The sequence below is a fragment of the Panulirus ornatus genome, chromosome 4 (assembly GCF_036320965.1).
Source record: "Panulirus ornatus isolate Po-2019 chromosome 4, ASM3632096v1, whole genome shotgun sequence".
Lineage (NCBI taxonomy): Eukaryota > Metazoa > Arthropoda > Malacostraca > Decapoda > Palinuridae > Panulirus > Panulirus ornatus.
This window is the reverse complement of record NC_092227.1, coordinates 91,434,395-91,453,119: the sequence shown is the minus strand read 5'-3', so window position 1 is coordinate 91,453,119 and position 18,725 is coordinate 91,434,395. Positions and strand designations below refer to the sequence as shown.

The window sequence follows — 18,725 nt, the reverse complement described above, 5'->3', positions numbered from 1 at the left end:
AGTTACCAAACAATAGTCTTCACCATCAAGAGGCAAAACATCATTCTTTAGTCACACATTCATACTTTTTGGCTGTTGAGGTTATTGACAATTGGAACCGGAGTGTTTCAGTGTTACGATTAGCTCATACACCCATATGTTCTGGATTACTCAACTTCACTTTTCCTTGCTTGGAATTATCTCTGATTTTTTTAAGTGCAGATAGAATCCTATGCCGAATAACAGGATATAGTTATTAATTAATTGAAATTTTATCAATGTATATGCTGGTATGAAACAGAAACACAATGATGTTAGTTGCATTTTATAGATTATTATTATTGGGAGGTGAGTTTGAATGGAGAAAAACTGGAGGAAGTGAAGTGTTTTAGATATCTGGGAGTGGATCTGGCAGCGGATGGAACCATGGAGGCGGAAGTGGATCATAGGGTGGGGGAGGGGGCGAAAATTCTGGGGGCCTTGAAGAATGTGTGGAAGTCGAGAACATTATCTCGGAAAGCAAAAATGGGTATGTTTGAAGGAATAGTGGTTCCAACAATGTTGTATGGTTGCGAGGCGTGGGCTATGGATAGAGTTGTGCGCAGGAGGATGGATGTGCTGGAAATGAGATGTTTGAGGACAATGTGTGGTGTGAGGTGGTTTGATCGAGTGAGTAACGTAAGGGTAAGAGAGATGTGTGGAAATAAAAAGAGCGTGGTTGAGAGAGCAGAAGAGGTTGTTTTGAAGTGGTTTGGGCACATGGAGAGAATGAGTGAGGAAAGATTGACCAAGAGGATATATGTGTCGGAGGTGGAGGGAACGAGGAGGAGAGGGAGACCAAATTGGAGGTGGAAAGATGGAGTGAAAAAGATTTTGTGTGATCGGGGCCTGAACATGCAGGAGGGTGAAAGGAGGGCAAGGAATAGAGTGAATTGGATCGATGTGGTATACCGGGGTTGACGTGCTGTCAGTGGATTGAATCAAGGCATGTGAAGCTTCTGGGGTAAACCATGGAAAGCTGTGTAGGTATGTATATTTGCGTGTGTGGACGTATGTATATACATGTGTATGGGCGGGGGGTTGGGCCATTTCTTTCGTCTGTTTCCTTGCGCTACCTCGCAAACGCGGGAGACGGCGACAAAGTATAATAAAATATAAAAAAAAAAAAATATTTTTTCTGTCTAATCTTAACAGAAATGGCAGCCAGACATGACAACACTCCTCATATCATTGCGAACTTTACAGGAATTGTTAGAGATTGCCAACAGTACTGGCTTTTCTGAGCCAACTGTTTACTGGTGGGTAGATAGGTGGCAGGGCAAGGGATCATTTGCAATGTGAGCCCACAGTGAATGGTCTCATTTCAGTACTCATTGGGATGACAAAGCCATCATAGTAACCATGCATGATCATCTTGTGATGTCATCATTGCAACTGACCATTGACCTACAGCTGCTCTGGCATCTTATGACTACATGACAACACCTGCACAATGACAACATTCGATGCTGTGATCTGGAGGATCATAGGGGGTTTGCACTTGAGGATTTTGCCTTCAACCATGAATTTTAGAAGCTGGTAATATGTAAAGATAATGAATGCTGTTCACCCAAGGCTGCAGAGGTTGGAGAATTTTGGATGTCAAGAGACACGAGAGATCTTCCTCAGAATATTACAGAAAATGATGCAAGTGGTCAAATTTGCATTGCATTTTAGGGATGGATGAGGGCCTGTGAGCCAGGTGAGTTGGTCAAAATTAACAGACACCTAACCAGTGTGGACAGAATATGGTAGAATTTTAGAGGTGTATTATTGTCTTTTGTTTGTGCCATGGCTGTTCCAGCCCCAGTATCATGAAGCTCGTGCAGCACTGGATTCCCATACAACGCTGAGATAGTTCAACATTGGATCAAGTTCCATCCAGAAATTGAGGTGATTAAGTGGCCAGCAGGGGTTGTGACATGAACTTAATACAACATCTGTGTGTCATGAGTGGGAATTGGAGGTGAGAAGCCACCAAGGCATTGAGAACATGGCATAAGAAGTTTGGCAGAATATCTTGTACTGTACAAGTACATATATCTGCATGAATATTGTGGATGTTATGATGAGGAGGTTGAACAGGGTGTTTGATGCACAAGGAGGGTGGATCTCATATTGAGAATATCAATAGATATTAAAAGCATTTGTCCTTGTCTTTACCATGAGAACATTACCCATAGAAAGTCTCATTTGTAAAGATCACAAAGTCTATTTTAAGATGATACTAAAACCTAGAATTTCATGTTTTATACCTGAGTTTAATTCAAGAAAAAATCAAAAGTTTACTGACTCCATTGAATTATCTGTTTATTTTCACATCTCATCCTTAGTATCATTTCAGTAATATCTATCATAGTAGTAATTTGATACTATAAGCCATGACCATTTCTTTAACTTAAGAATAAGAATGAACCTCTAATCATAGTGTTGGTCTTAAATGATACAAAGGAATTCAAACTCCAGACCATTAAGTCCCTATAAGGATGGTTGCAATAGTGGAAGACATCAGAAACTCAGATTAGTGTGGTAAAAAGTGGAAGGCATGTGGATAATTCAAAGAAAAATCTGCAGTGTCAGTGCAACTAAGAAGATGCAAATAATTTTATTCATGGACTTTAAACCAGATATTTATCAACCCTATACTAAATTCAAAAGCCCTTCCAATAAATCCAAGAATTTTGTTTGGTCTTTCCACTGCTGATCTGCACTGCACAGCTCTCTTTCCACATCCAGGCCCCTTAAAACTTTCTATGGTTTACTCCAGATGCTTCACATGCCCTGGTTCAATCCATTGACAGCACATCAATCCCGGTATACCACATCGTTCCAATTCACTCTATCCCTTGCACGCCTTTCACCCTCCTATATGTTCAGGCCCCGATTGCTCAAAATCTTTTTCACTCCATCCTTCCACCTCCATTTTGGTCTCCCGCTTTTCCTTGTTCCCTCTTCTTCTGACACATATCCTCTTTGTCAGTCTTTCCTCAGTCACTGTCTCCATGTGACCAAACCATTTCAACACACCCTCTTCTGCTCTCTCAACCACTCTCTTTTTATTACCACACATCTCTCTTACCCTTTCATTACTTACTCGATCTAACCACCTCACACCACTTATTGTCCTCAAACATCTCATTTCCACCACATCCACCCTCCTCCACACAACCCTATTTATAGCCCATGCCTCACAACCATATAACATTGTTGGATCACTATTCCTTCAAACATACCTATTTTTGTTCTCCGAGGTAACGTTCTTGCCTTCCACACATTCTTCAATGCTCCCAGGACCTTCACCCCCTCCCCCTACCCTGTGACTCACTTCTGCTTCCATGGTTCCATCTGTTGCTAAATCCACTCCCAGATATCTAAAACATTTCAATTTCTCTCGTTTTTCTCCGTTCAAACTTACCTCCCAATTAACTTATCCCTCAACCCTACTGAACCCAGTAACCTTGCTCTTATTCACATTTACTCTCAGCTTTCTTCTTGCACACACTTTACCACACTGAGTCATCGGCTTTTGCAGTTTCTCACCTGAATCAGTGACCAGTGCTGTATCATCAGCAAACAATGACTGACTCACTTCCCAAGCCCTCACAGACTGCAAACTTGCTCCTCTTTCCAAAACTCTTGCATTCACCTCCTTAACAACGTCATCCATAAACAAATTGAACAACCATGGAGACATCACGCACCCCTGCCGCAAACCGACGTTCACTGGGAACCAGTCAGTTTCCTCTCTTCCTACTCGAACACTTGCCTTACATTCTTGGTAAAATCTTTTCACTGCTTCTGGCAACTTACCTCCCACACCATATAATCTTAATATCTTCCACAGAGCATCTCTATCAACCGCCATATGCCTTCTCTAGATCCATAAATGCTACATACAAATCCATGTTTTTCTAAGTATTTCTCACATACATTCTTCAAAGCAAACACCTGATCCACATATCCATTTACCACTTCTGAAACCACACTGCTTTTCCCCAATCTGATTCTGTGTACCTCCCTTTACCCTCTCGATCAATACCATCCCATACAATTTCCCAGGAATACTCAACATACCTCTGTGATTTGAACATTCACCTTTATCCCCTTTGCCTTTGTACAATGGCATTCCGCCAATCGTCAGTCACTTCACCATAAACCATACATACATTGAATATCCTTACCAATCAATCAACAACTCAGTCACCCCTTTTTGATAAATAAAAGAAAATAAAAAAAACACTTTTTTATAAGGGGAAAAATGTGTTGGCATGCTGAAAAAATCAATTGTGCACTGAAGGTTTGAAGAATTTTCTCTTGAGCTGTCCTTCATCCTGTAGGCATTCTATCATTTCATCATCTCAGGGCTTTTTATCAAAGGAGAGAAATATAGGTTTTAAAAATGAAAAACCTTTTGCTTCCATAACTGTGCTACCTAAGCTTTATTTTCATTTTTTCCTTTTCTTCTCTTTTCTTTTTGAAAATCTTTTTCATTGTTAGCTGTGATTGTCTTTGGGCAGACAGCACAGGAAACTTAGGCCTTTGACTCAAATGGCAAGGGGACATCATACTCAGGGAGACTGCTGATTTGCTTTTGATAAAAGTTAGGTGATTATCAAAATAGAGTGAATTTTCTCGGATTCCTACCTCACTGGTAAGTGTTTAATGGGTTCTAACCAAAGGTGAAACTAGGCATACTCTTGCCTATCATGTAACCTTAACTCAAAGAAAGACTTTTTAGGTCAAAACCATAAGAGTGGCAAGAAAATATGTGGCTCCACTTGGGGGTAGAGCCAACTTAGGTGAAATTAGGTTATCTCTTACCATTCATAGGGATTTGACACAAAGGAAGGAGATTTTTACTTCTTCAGAACCAAATTTTTTGTAATTTTGGTAGAAAGTATTTGAGTTGAATTTTGTTTTTACTCATTAAAATCCCTTTATAACTTTTCAGCTATTTAATTGAGAATGAAGCCTGCCACTTAGTGCTGTGTGAGCGGGGTTATAGCAAAAAGACTGCTTTTTCTTTCTTGGAAGAAATGTCTTCAGAGTTCACAACGCAACATGGTCGGAAAGTATCACAAGCTACTAGGCCATATTCCTGCATTGAATTTGGTAGGTTACCATATATTGAGTTGTTTTCTAGAAATTGATTCATGGAGTACCCCTCCCTTAATGGAAGACTCATTACTTACTGGTGTACTTTGCCTCAAATTGTATATGATTATTGCTATGCTGTCCTCTCACATTTTGGTAAATTATGTATACTTTTCTCTTTTGGTTCGTATATGTCATTTATCAGAGATGCTGTTCCACTGCCTATAACTTGACATTTAACATTATCATTAACCATACTTTAATGAGGTAGGGAAGAAATAATTGTACCCCCAAATTCCCTGTATGTCATAGAAGGCGACTAAAGGGGGTGGGAGCCAAGAACTGGAAACCCTCCCCTTCATGTATCTCAATTTCTAAAAGAGGAGAAAGAAGGAGCCAAGTGGGGAGTGCTCCTCCTCCTCGAAGGCTCAGACTGGGGTGTATGAAAGTGTGATGATGTAACCAAGATAAGAAGAGGGGAGAGGTAGGTGGTATGTTTGAGGAAAAAACTGATGTTTTGGTTCTGAGTGAAACAAAAAGCTCAAGGGTAAAGGGGAAGAATGCCTTGGAAATGTGTCATGAGTAAAGTCGGGTTGGTGAGAGGACAAGAGCTAAGGAAGGAGTAGCACTACTGAAACGGGTTTGGGAGTGTGTGATAGAATGCAAGGATGTAGATTCTTGATTGATGTGGGTAAAACTGAAAGTGGATGGCAAGAGATGGGTGATTATTGGTGTTTATGCACTTGGTCATGAGAAGAAAGAACATGAGAGGCAAGTGTTATAGGAGCAGCTGAGTGAGTGCATCAGCAGTTTTGATGTTTGAGACTGGGTGTAAGTGAGGGGTAATTTATATGTGAAGGAAGTGATGTAGCAGTTGAGGGTATAATTGGAGTGCACAGGATATTCATTGTTATGAATGGAAATGGTGAAGAGCTTGTGGAGTTGTGTGCTGAAAAGAAGACTGGTGATTGGGAATACTAGACTTAAAAAGAGGGATGTACACAAGTATACATGTTTGTGTTGGAGAAATGGTCAGTGAGCAATATTATATTATATATTAATTGATAGGTATGTAAAACCTGCTCACCTCCCACGCTTCTCATGCAACAAACATCTTTTGTGCTAGCCATCACTGCTTCCCTAAATACATCCCATTCCTCCCCCACTCCCCTTACGTCCTTTGCTCTCACCTTTTTCCATTCTGCACTCAGTCTCTCCTGGTACCTCCTCACACAAGTCTCCTTCCCAAGCTTGCTCACTCTCACCACTCTCTTCACCCCAACATTCTCTCTTCTTTTCTGAAAACCTCTACAAATCTTCACCTTCGCCTCTATAAGATAATGATCAGACATCCCTCCAGTTGCACCTCTCAGCACATTAACATCCAAAAGTCTCTCTTTCATGCGCTTATCAATTAGCACGTAATCCAATAACGCTCTCTGGCCATCTCTCCTACTTACATACGTATACTTATGTATATCTCATTTTAAACCAGTATTCCCAATCACCAGTCCTTTTTCAGCACACAAACATATAAGCTCTTCACCATTTCCATTTACAACACTGAACACCCCATGTACAACAATTATTCCCTCAACTGCCACATTACTCACCTTGCCACATTACTCACCTTTGCATTCAAATCACCCATCACTATAACCCAGTTTCGTGCATCAAAACTACTAACACACTCAGCTGCTCTCAAAACACTTGTCTCTCATGATCTTTCTTCTCATGCCCAGATGGATAGGCACCAATAATCACCCATCTCTCACCATCCACTTTTAGTTTTACCCATATCAATTGAGAGTGTACTTTCTTACACTCTATCACATCCTCCTACAACTCCTGTTTCAGTAGTGCTACTTCTTCCTTTGCTCTTGTCTTCTCACCAACCCCTGGCTTTACTCCCAAAACATTCCCAAACCACTCATCCCCTTTCTCCTTGAGCTTCGTTTCACTTAGAGCCAAAACATCCAGGTTCCTTTCCTCAAAATACTACCTATCTCTCCTTTTTTCTCATCTTGGTTACATCCATACACATTTAGACACCCCAATCTGAGCCTCTCAACCACACTCTTTTTATTACCACACATCTCTCTTACCCTTTCATTACTTATTTGATCAAACCACCTCACACCACATATTGTCCTCAAACATCTCATTTCCAGCACATCCACCCTCGTCCGCACAACTCTATCCGTAGCCCACACCTCGCAACCATATAACATTGTTGGAACCACTACCTCAAACATACCCATTTTTGCTCTCCAAGATAACGTTCTCGACTTCCATACATTTTCCAACGCTCCCAGAATTTTTGCCCCCTCCCCCACCCTATGATTCACTTCTGCTTCCATGGTTCCATGGCTGCCAAATCCACTCCCAGATATCTGAAACATTTCACTTCCTCCAGTTTTTTTCCATTCAAACTTACCTCCCAATTGACTTGTCCCTCAACCCTACTGTACCTAATAACCTTGCTCTTATTCACATTTACTCTCAGCATTCTTCTTTCACACACTTTACCAAACTCAGTCACCAGCTTCTGCAGTTTCTCACCCGAATCATCCTCCAGCGCTCTATCATCAGCGAACAACAGCTGACTTACTTCCCAAGCTCTCTCATCCACAACAGACTCTGCACTTGCCCCTCTCTCCAAAACTCTTGCATTCACCTCCCTAACAACCCTATCCATAAACAAATTAAACAACCGTGGAGACATCACGCACTTCTGCTGCAAACCAACGTTCACTGAGAACCAATCGCTTTCCTCTCTTCCTACTCGTACACATGGCTTACATCCTTGATAAAAACTTTTCACTGCTTCTAACAACTTGCCTCCCATGCCATATATTCTTAATACCTTCTACAGAGCATCTCTATCAACTCTTATCATATGCCTTCTCCAGATCCATAAATGCTACATACAAATCCATTTGCTTTTCTAAGTATTTCTCACATACATTCTTCAAAGCAAACACCTGATCCACACATCCTCTACCACTTCTGAAACCACACTGCTCTTCCCCAATCTGATGCTCTGTACATGCCTTCACCCTCTCAATCAATACCCTCCCATATAATTTCCCTGGAATACTCAACAAATTTATACCTCTGTACTTTGAGCACTCACTTTTATCCCCTTTGCCTTTGGACAATGGCACTATGCAAGCATTCCGCCAATCCTCAGGCACCTCACCATGAGTCATACATACATTAAATATCCTTACCAACCAGTCAACAATACAGCCACCCCCTTTTTTAATAAATTCCACTGCAATACCATCCAAACCTGCTGCCTTGCGGGCTTTCATCTTCTGCAAATCTTTTACTACCTCTTCTCCGTTTACCAAATCGTTCTCCCTAACTCTCTCACTTTGCACACCATCTCGACCAAAACACCCTATATCTGCCACTTTGTCATCAAACGCATTCAACATGCCTTCAAAATACTCACTCCATCTCCTTCTCACATCACCACTACTTGTTATCACCTCCCCATTTGCCCCCTTCATTGATGTTCCCATTTGTTCCCTTGTCTTACGTGCTTTATTTACCTCCTTCCAAAACATCTTTTTATTCTCCCAAAAATTTAATGATACTCTCTCACCCCAACTCTCATTTGCCCTCTTTTTCACCTCTTGCACCTTTCTCTTGACCTCCTGCCTCTTTCTTTTATACATCTCCCAGTCATTTGCATTATTTCCCTGCAAAAATCGTCCAAATGCCTCTCTCTTCTCTTTCACTGACAATCTTACTTCTTCCTCCCACCACTCACTACCCTTTCTAATCTGCCCACCTCCCATGCTTCTCATGCCACAAGCATCTCTTGCGCAAGCCATCACTGCTTCCCTAAATACATCCCATTCCTCCCCCACTCCCCTTACCTCCTTTGTTCTCACCTTCTTCCATTCTCTACTCAGTCTCTCCTGGTACTTCCTTATGCAAGTCTCCTTCCCAAGCTCACTTGCTCTCACCACGCTCTTCACCCTGTTCACCCCAACATTCTCTCTTCTTTTCTGAAAACCTCTACATATCTTCACCTTTGCCTCCACAAGCTAATAATCAGACATCCCTCAAGTTGCACCTCTCAGCACATTAACATGCAAAAGATTATAATTCTTTGTGTATTAAATAAAAGATTTATAGGAGCTATTATTCCCTCGAAAAAAGACAGTGATATACATATTACTAAAGCAGATAAGGTTAACACTGTTGTGAGTATGGACAAAAGTAGTTATTTATCTAAAATGAATGATCTTTTGAATGATGACACAACGTATTTTAAGCTCTGTAAGAATCCCCTCGAAGCAGTTAATTCCCATTTCCATAAAGAACTGAAGTTGTTGAAAGGTAATGGTTCTCTTATCAAAAGTCTGTCATCTTTGTTCCCTTCATTGCCTTGTATGTATGAACTTATCAAAACATATAAACAAAATTTTCCAGCAAAACCTATAGTGAGTTTGGTAGGTTCCATCACATATAAATTGTCAAAATGATTTGTTTCTTTATTAAGCCCTTTAGCGGGTAAGATATCAAATTCTAATCTCGTGAACAATGTACATTTAGTTAGCAAGCTTAACAATATCAATGTTAATTTTGATTTCAAACTTGTTAGCTTTGATGTTTCCTCACTTTTCATAAAAGTTTCAGTTGACCTTTTAGAATATTTATTTGATGTTTTAAATGATATTCATTTACCTGTTTCAAAGTCTGTTTTCATGGAATTGATAAAACTGTGTATAAAAGACTGTGTATTTCAATTCAATGGAGATCATTATGCTCAAAAAATTGGTATGACAATGAGTAACCCTCTTTCACCTGTTCTAAGTAATCTTTATATGGAATTTTTTGAAACAGAATTTCTAAAGGATATCTAACCTTCTAATGCAATTTGGTTTAGGTATGTAGATCATGTTCTTTGTGTTTGGCCAATAAATAAAAATTTACAAATATTTCTTCCCTTAACAATTTAGTACCTTCCATCAAATTTACTGTAGAAAATGAAAATAATATTGTTACCATTTTTAGATTGCATGATCCATAGGCAAGGAAACAAATTTGTTTAGCATATACAGAAAACCTACCAATGTATGCTTATGTATCCATCATTCCTCATCTCAACATGACAGAGTTAAATTATCATCATTTCAATCTATGTTCCTTAGGTCATTACATATTTGCAGTCCAGAGTATATTGATGATGAGTTTGAGAAGATGTATTCTATTGGATCTAAGTTAAAGTACCCTAGATCTTTCATTGATAAATCCCTTGAAGTTAGCAAAGAAATCATTTTATAGAGTTGAGCCCAAACCTCCCACTGACACCAAGAATCTTTTAGTTCTCACTTTTAATAATAATTTTACTTTACTTCCCATGTTGCTTAAATCCTTTGATATAAATATTGCCTTTAGCAACAATGATTATTATTATTATTATTTTGCTTTGTCGCTGTCTCCCGCATTAGCGAGGTAGCGCAAGGAAACAGACGAAAGAATGGTCCAACCCACCCACATACACATGTATATACATACACGTCCACACACGCAAATATACATACCTATACATCTCAATGTACACATATATATATACACACACAGACATATACATATATTCACATGTACATAATTCATAGTCTGCCTTTATTTATTCCCATCGCCACCTCGCCACACATGGAATAACAACCCCCTCCCCCTCATGTGTGCGAGGTAGCGCTAGGAAAAGGCAACAAAGGCCCCATTCGATCACACTCAGTCTCTAGCTGTCATGTAATAATGCACCGAAACCACAGCTCCCTTTCCACATCCAGGCCCCACAGAACTTTCCATGGTTTACCCCAGATGCTTCACATGCCCTGATTCAATCCATGGACAGCACGTCGACCCCGGTATACCACATCATTTCAATTCTCTCTATTCCTTGCATGCCTTTCACCCTCCTGCATGTTCAGGCCCCGATCTCAAAATCTTTTTCACTCCATCTTTCCACCTCCAATTTGGTCTCCCACTTCTCCTCGTTCCCTCCACCTCTGACACATATATCCTCTTGGTCAATCTTTCCTCACTCATTCTCTCCATGTGACCAAACCATTTCAAAACACCCTCTTCTGCTCTTTCAACCACACACTTTTTATTTCCACACATCTCTCTTACCCTTACATTACTTACTCGATCAAACCACCTCACACTACATATTGTCCTTAAACATCTCATTTCCAGCACATCCATCCTCCTGCACACAACTCTATCGATAGCCCATGACTCGCAACCATACAACATTGTTGGAACCACTATTCCTTCAAACATACCCATTTTTGCTTTCAGAGATAATGTTCTCGACTTCCAAACATTCTTCAAGGCTCCCAGAATTTTCGCCCCTTCCCCCACCCTATGATTCACTTCTGCTTCCATGGTTCCATCCACTGCCAGATCCACTCCCAGATATCTAAAACACTTTACTTCCTCCAGTTTTTCTCCATTCAAACTTACCTCCCAATTGACTTGACCCTCAACCCTACTGTACCTAATAACCTTGCTCTTATTGACATTTACTCTTAACTTTCTTCTTTCACACACTTTACCAAACTCAGTCACCAGCTTCTGCAGTTTCTCACATGAATCAGCCACCAGCGCTGTATCATCAGCGAACAACAACTGACTCACTTCCCAAGCTCTCTCATCCACAACAGACTGCATACTTGCCCCTCTTTCCAAAACTCTTGCATTCACCTCCCTAACAACCCCATCCATAAACAAATTAAACAACCATGGAGACATCACACACCCCTGCCTCAAACGTACAGTCACTGAGAACCAGTCACTTTCCTCTCTTCCTACACGTACACATGCCTTACATCCTCGATAAAAACTTTTCACTGCTTCTAACGACTTGCCTCCCACACCATATATTCTTAATACCTTCCACAGAGCATCTCTATCAACTCTGTCAAATGCCTTCTCCAGATCCATAAATGATACTATAAAGAATATCTAAATCAGGAACTCACCAGAAAATTCTCCTGGTTGCATCTATAAAGTGCCATGTAGAAATTGCGATAAGTTTTATGTTGGGCAGACTGTTAAGGATCTTTCTGTTAGACTTAAGCAACATAGATATAGCATAAGAACGGGACAAGAATCAAATGCCTTGTTTAATCACGTTAAAAACTTATTTTTTTTATTTTTTTAATTATACTTTGTCGCTGTCTCCCGCGTTTGCGAGGTAGCGCAAGGAAACAGACGAAAGAAATGGCCCAACCCCCCAACCCCCCATACACATGTATATACATACGTCCACACACGCAAATATACATACCTACACAGCTTTCCATGGCTTACCCCAGACGCTTCACATGCCCTGCTTCAATCCACTGACAGCACGTCAACCCCGGTATACCACATCGCTCCAATTCACTCTATTCCTTGCCCTCCTTTCACCCTCCTGCATGTTCAGGCCCCGATCACACAAAATCTTTTTCACTCCATCTTTCCACCTCCAATTTGGTCTCCCTCTTCTCCTTGTTCCCTCCACCTCCGACACATATATCCTCTTGGTCAATCTTTCCTCACTCATCCTCTCCATGTGCCCAAACCACTTCAAAACACCCTCTTCTGCTCTCTCAACCACGCTCTTTCTATTTCCACACATCTCTCTTACCCTTACGTTACTCACTTGATCAAACCACCTCACACCACACATTGTCCTCAAACATCTCATTTCCAGCACATCCATCCTCCTGCGCACAACTCTATCCATAGCCCACGCCTCGCAACCATACAACATTGTTGGAACCACTATTCCTTCAAACATACCCATTTTTGCTTTCCGAGATAATGTTCTCGACTTCCACACATTCTTCAAGGCCCCCAGGATTTTCGCCCCCTCCCCCACCTTATGATCCACTTCCGCTTCCATGGTTCCATCCGCTGCCAGATCCACTCCCAGATATCTAAAACACTTCACTTCCTCCAGTTTTTCTCCATTCAAACTCACCTCCCAATTGACTTGACCCTCAACCCTACTGTACCTAATAACCTTGCTCTTATTCACATTTACTCTTAACTTTCTTCTTCCACACACTTTTCCAAACTCAGTCACCAGCTTCTGCAGTTTCTCACATGAATCAGCCACCAGCGCTGTATCATCAGCGAACAACAACTGACTCACTTCCCAAGCTCTCTCATCCCCAACAGACTTCATACTTGCCCCTCTTTCCTAAACTAGTTAAAAACTATGATCATTATATTGACTGGAGTAATGCCATCTCAGTTATTAACTCAACTCCAGTGCCACGAGAAATATCATTGAATCTTCTATTATTGAATACACAAAGAATTTTAATCTTGATATTAGTGACGGTCTATACAAATTGGATAACTTTATTGTTGATAAAATTTGTAAACAATTCACCTTCTTGTCCACATGATAAGTTAATTATACGCTCGTTGTCTGTCTTGGACAATCACATGTTTACCAAATGGCATCCTAGCTACTTCTCTTCGTTGTATATCAACTGACGTATATTTCTCTCTTGTTTCTCCCCTGATGATGTGATTATTACACAAAAGTGCCCTTGGGAACTCATCATGTTTCATTTTCCCCGTGGGCTCATAGGAATATACATACATATACACATACACAGACATATGCATATGTACACATGTACATATTCATGCTTGCCTTTTTCCATTCCTGGCTCTACCCTGCCCCACAGGAAACAGTATCGTTACCCCCTGCTTCAGCGAGGTATCACCAGGAAAACAAACAGAAAAAGCCACATTCGTTCACACTCAGTCTCAAGGTGTTAAGTATAATGCATTAAGACCACTGCTCACTCTCCACATCCAAGCCCCACAGCCGTTTCCATGGTTTACCCCAGACGTTTCATATGCCCTGGTTCAGTCCATTGACAGCACGTCTACCCTAGTCTACCACATCATTCCAGTTAACTCTGTTCCATGCATGCCTCTCACCCTCCTGTATGTTCAGGCCCCAATTGCTCAAAATCTTTTTCATTCCATCCTTACCCCTCCAGTTTGGTCTCCAACTTCTTCCCTCCACCTCTGACATATATTTCCTCTTTTCAGCCTTTCCTTACTCATTCTTTCCATATGTCCAAACCATTCAACACACATTCTTCTGCTCTCTCAACTGCACTCCTTTTATTACCACACGTCTCTTTTATCCTTACATTACTTAGGCAATCAAACCTCCTCACACCACATTTCATTTCCAACATCCACCCTCCTTTGTACAATCCTGCCAATAGCCCTTGCCTTGCAACCATATAATATTGTTGGAACTGTTAATCCTTTAAACATACCCATTTCTGCTTACTTGAGTCAGGTTCCCATTTCATTGACAACCCTTAGGGATGGACGAACTGCTGGGTTGACTGTAGACCAACTGCCGCAACCAGGATTTGATCATATGTGCTCGACTCAGGGCAGCCTGTGATTGCATCAGTCAAGAATACTAACTGCTACATCACAGGAGTCCTATCAATTAATACCTAATCTAATAATCTCTTTGACCATCTCTCCTACTCACATTCATACACTTGTGAATATCTCTTCTTAAACCAGGTATTCCCAATCATCATTTTTTATTCAGCACACTAATCAACAAGCTTTTCACCATTTCCATTCACAATACTGAATACCCCATGCGCACCAGTTATACCCCAACTGCCACGTTACTCACCTTCACATTCAAATCACCCATCATCAGTACCCAGTCTCGTGCACCAATACTGCTGACACACTCACTCTTCTGCTCCCAAAACACTTGCCTCATGATCTTTCTTTCAGGAGCACCAATAATTAGCCATCTCTTGCCATCCCCTTTTACCCATATCAGTCTAGACTTTGCTCCTTATACTGTATCACACACACACTCCCACAACTCCTGCTTCAGGAGTAGTGCTGCTCTTTCCTTAGCTCTTGTTCTCACCAACCCCTTACTTTACTCCTAAAACGATCCAAACCATTCTTCCCATTTTCTCTTGAGTTTTGCTTCACTCAGAGCCAGAACATCCAGGTTTCTTTCCTCAAACATACCTATCTCTCCTGTCTTCTCATCTTGGTTATATCCTTATACATTCCGACTCCCCAATCTGAGCCTACAAGGCATATGAGCACTCCCCACTTGACTCCATCTGTTTCCTCTTTTAGAAATTTAGATACCAGAAGGGGAGGATTTCCAGCCCTCACTCCTTTCCCCTTTAGTCACCTTCTATGACACGTGGGGAATACGGAGGTAGAATTCTTTCTCCCCTATTTCAGTGTATGTATTTATATATAAGAATAACTGTTAAACTTACTCTCACAGATACATACATACAAAAACTTCGTCGCCAGTACAGTGACCAGCGAGGCCGCCGTCATTTGCATCAACTTAGAGAAGATTTGAATGATGTTCAAAGGATCATGATGGACAATATTGATGATGTTTTGCAACGAGGAACAGCTCTTTCAGGCAAGGGATCTACACATACTGTAGCTGTGTAAAATTCATAATTGAATATCATCCCATTTGTTGATGATTCGTACTTCTTTATGTCATGTGAATGCTAGAGGTATGATTTTTGTAAGACGTCTGACTGGGTGACCATCACTTGCTGGGGAATATGGTACCGCTGAATGCTGGAATCAGTATCTCCTGAGGAAGACCATTGAATGGTCAAAACATTGAGGTATGTTTCAGTTCTAACCTGTTTGTTTTGATACCATCTTGTTTACTACATATGTCATGATGGATGAATGATAATGAGATAGGATGGGACCCAAGACTAAACACAAAATCCATTTAGGTTTCATACACACCTTTTACACATAGCCTGAAGGTAATTTATGTAATATTTTAATAGTTTTGCACATGAAACAAAGTTTTTGTAACATTAGACCATCAGAAAGCTAAGGTGTCACAACCTCAGCTTTTTTGAATGGTTTTTTAAATGTTCTTTTTCTTAGAAGTCTCTCTTTGATTTTCTTAACTGACATGATTTCTTATTCTGTTATGAATGCACGCTGCTCTAGTCCTTTAATAAGTCCATCACACATTTTTCCCATGTTGTCTATAGACCCTTTTTTTTGCAGTGTTAATGAATTCATCTTCATCGTCTCTTATCATGAGCACCTTGATTCAGAACCATTGCAGCTATTTCACTATCATTCAGTGAATGAACAACTGGAACCTCATTATCTGCAGGCCTTTTTGACATTTTTAACAATATCTTTGTACAACAGAGCAGAGAATAAGCAAAAAACACAGTGAGTAATGCACATAGGCCTGGCGGTAATGATGGCTTGTGACAAACTGATGCCAACAGAGCATCAGAGCCCAGCAGGGGCAAGTGAGGTTAGGTGTGGGATTTTCCACATGTAATGTCATGTTGCATCTCAAAAAGTTTCAGATTTTGGAGCATTTCATTATTCATATTTGGGAAGCTCAGCCTGTAACTGCAACCCAGATGATTTTTTGGCATACTCCAGTATGCAAAAAGAGTGAAATATTTTCCGTGTAGCACATACAGTCTGTATCTTTTGTACAGTGGTTAAATTGATGAGAACTGCTATTGACGTTTGTGTGGATAAATTGTGCATTTCCTTTTTCCATAGCCAGAGGTTGAACCATTGTGTGACATTCAGTTTTTCGTTCATTTCAAGCTAGAAGTTTCAGTTTTCTAAATTGTTTCTTACATTTTTCATATGTATGTATATGTATGTGTGTGTGTATATGTGTGTATGTATGTGTATGTGTGTGTATGTGTATATGTATATATATATGTATATTATCCCTGGGGATAGGGGTGAAAGAATACTTCCCACGTATTCCTCGCGTGTCGTAGAAAGCAACTAGAGGGGACGGGAGCGGGGGGCCAGAAATCCTCCCTTCCTTGTATTAACTTTCTAAAATGGGAAACAGAAGAAGGAGTCACGCGGGGAGTGCTCATCCTCCTCGAAGGCTCAGAGTGGGGTGCCTAAATGTGTGTGGATGTAACCAAGATGTGAAAAAAGGAGAGATAGGTAGTATGTTTGAGGAAAGGAACCTGGATGTTTTGGCTCTGAGTGAAACGAAGCTCAAGGGTAAAGGGGAAGAGTGGTTTGGGAATGTCTGGGGAGTAAAGTCAGGGGTTAGTGAGAGGACAAGAGCAAGGGAAGGAGTAGCAATACTCCTGAAACAGGAGTTGTGGGAGTATGTGATAGAGTGTAAGAAAGTAAATTCTCGATTAATATGGGTAAAACTGAAAGTTGATGGAGAGAGGTGGGTGATTATTGGTGCATATGCACCTGGGCATGAGAAGAAAGATCATGAGAGGCAAGTGTTTTGGGAGCAGCTGAATGAGTGTGTTAGTGGTTTTGATGCACGAGACCGGGTTATAGTGATGGGTGATTTGAATGCAAAGGTGAGTAATGTGGCAGTTGAGGGAATAATTGGTATACATGGGGTGTTCAGTGTTGTAAATGGAAATGGTGAAGAGCTTGTAGATTTATGTGCTGAAAAAGGACTGATGATTGGGAATACCTGGTTTAAAAAGCGAGATATACATAAGTATACTTATGTAAGTAGGAGAGATGGCCAGAGAGCGCTATTGGATTACGTGTTAATTGACAGGCGTGCGAAAGAGAGACTTTTGGATGTTAATGTGCTGAGAGGTGCAACTGGAGGGATGTCTGATCATTATCTTGTGGAGGCTAAGGTGAAGATTTGTATGGGTTTTCAGAAAAGAAGAGTGAATGTTGGGGTGAAGAGGGTGGTGAGAGTAAGTGAGCTTGGGAAGGAGACCTGTGTGAGGAAGTACCAGGAGAGACTGAGTACAGAATGGAAAAAGGTGAGAACAATGGAAGTAAGGGGAGTGGGGGAGGAATGGGATGTATTTAGGGAATCAGTGATGGATTGCGCAAAAGATGCTTGTGGCATGAGAAGAGTGGGAGGTGGGTTGACTAGAAAGGGTAGTGAGTGGTGGGATGAAGAAGTAAGAGTACTAGTGAAAGAGAAGAGAGAGGAATTTGGACGATTTTTGCAGGGAAAAAATGCAATTGAGTGGGAGATGTATAAAAGAAAGAGGCAGGAGGTCAAGAGAAAGGTGCAAGAGGTGAAAAAAAGGGCAAATGAGAGTTGGGGTGAGAGAGTATCATTAAATTTTAGGGAGAATAAAAAGATGTTGTGGAAGGAGGTAAATAAAGTGCGTAAGACAAGGGAGCAAATGGGAACTTCAGTGAAGGGCGCAAATGGGGAGGTGATAACAAGTAGTGGTGATGTGAGAAGGAGATGGAGTGAGTATTTTGAAGGTTTGTTGAATGTGTTTGATGATAGAGTGGCAGATATAGGGTGTTTTGGTCGAGGTGGTGTGCAAAGTGAGAGGGTTAGGGAAAATGATTTGGTAAACAGAGAAGAGGTAGTGAAAGCTTTGCGGAAGATGAAAGCTGGCAAGGCAGCAGGTTTGGATGGTATTGCAGTGGAATTTATTAAAAAAGGGGGTGACTATATTGTTGACTGGTTGGTAAGGTTATTTAATGTATGTATGACTCATGGTGAGGTGCCTGAGGATTGGCGGAATGCGTGCATAGTGCCATTGTACAAAGGCAAAGGGGATAAGAGTGAGTGC

The 18,725-nt window shown here is 40.9% G+C and overlaps 1 protein-coding gene across 1 annotated transcript in view; it reads left to right on the top strand.

Moving 5' to 3' along the window:
• LOC139746314 (vesicle-trafficking protein SEC22b-B-like) overlaps positions 1 to 18,725 on the top strand; it is a 46,419-nt gene that overhangs the window by 16,536 nt on the left and 11,158 nt on the right. Inside the window, exons 2-3 of the mRNA XM_071657445.1 lie at positions 4,970 to 5,130; positions 15,446 to 15,592. Coding sequence (XP_071513546.1) covers positions 4,970 to 5,130; positions 15,446 to 15,592 — 308 coding nt within the window. The remainder of the gene's footprint in view (positions 1 to 4,969; positions 5,131 to 15,445; positions 15,593 to 18,725) is intronic.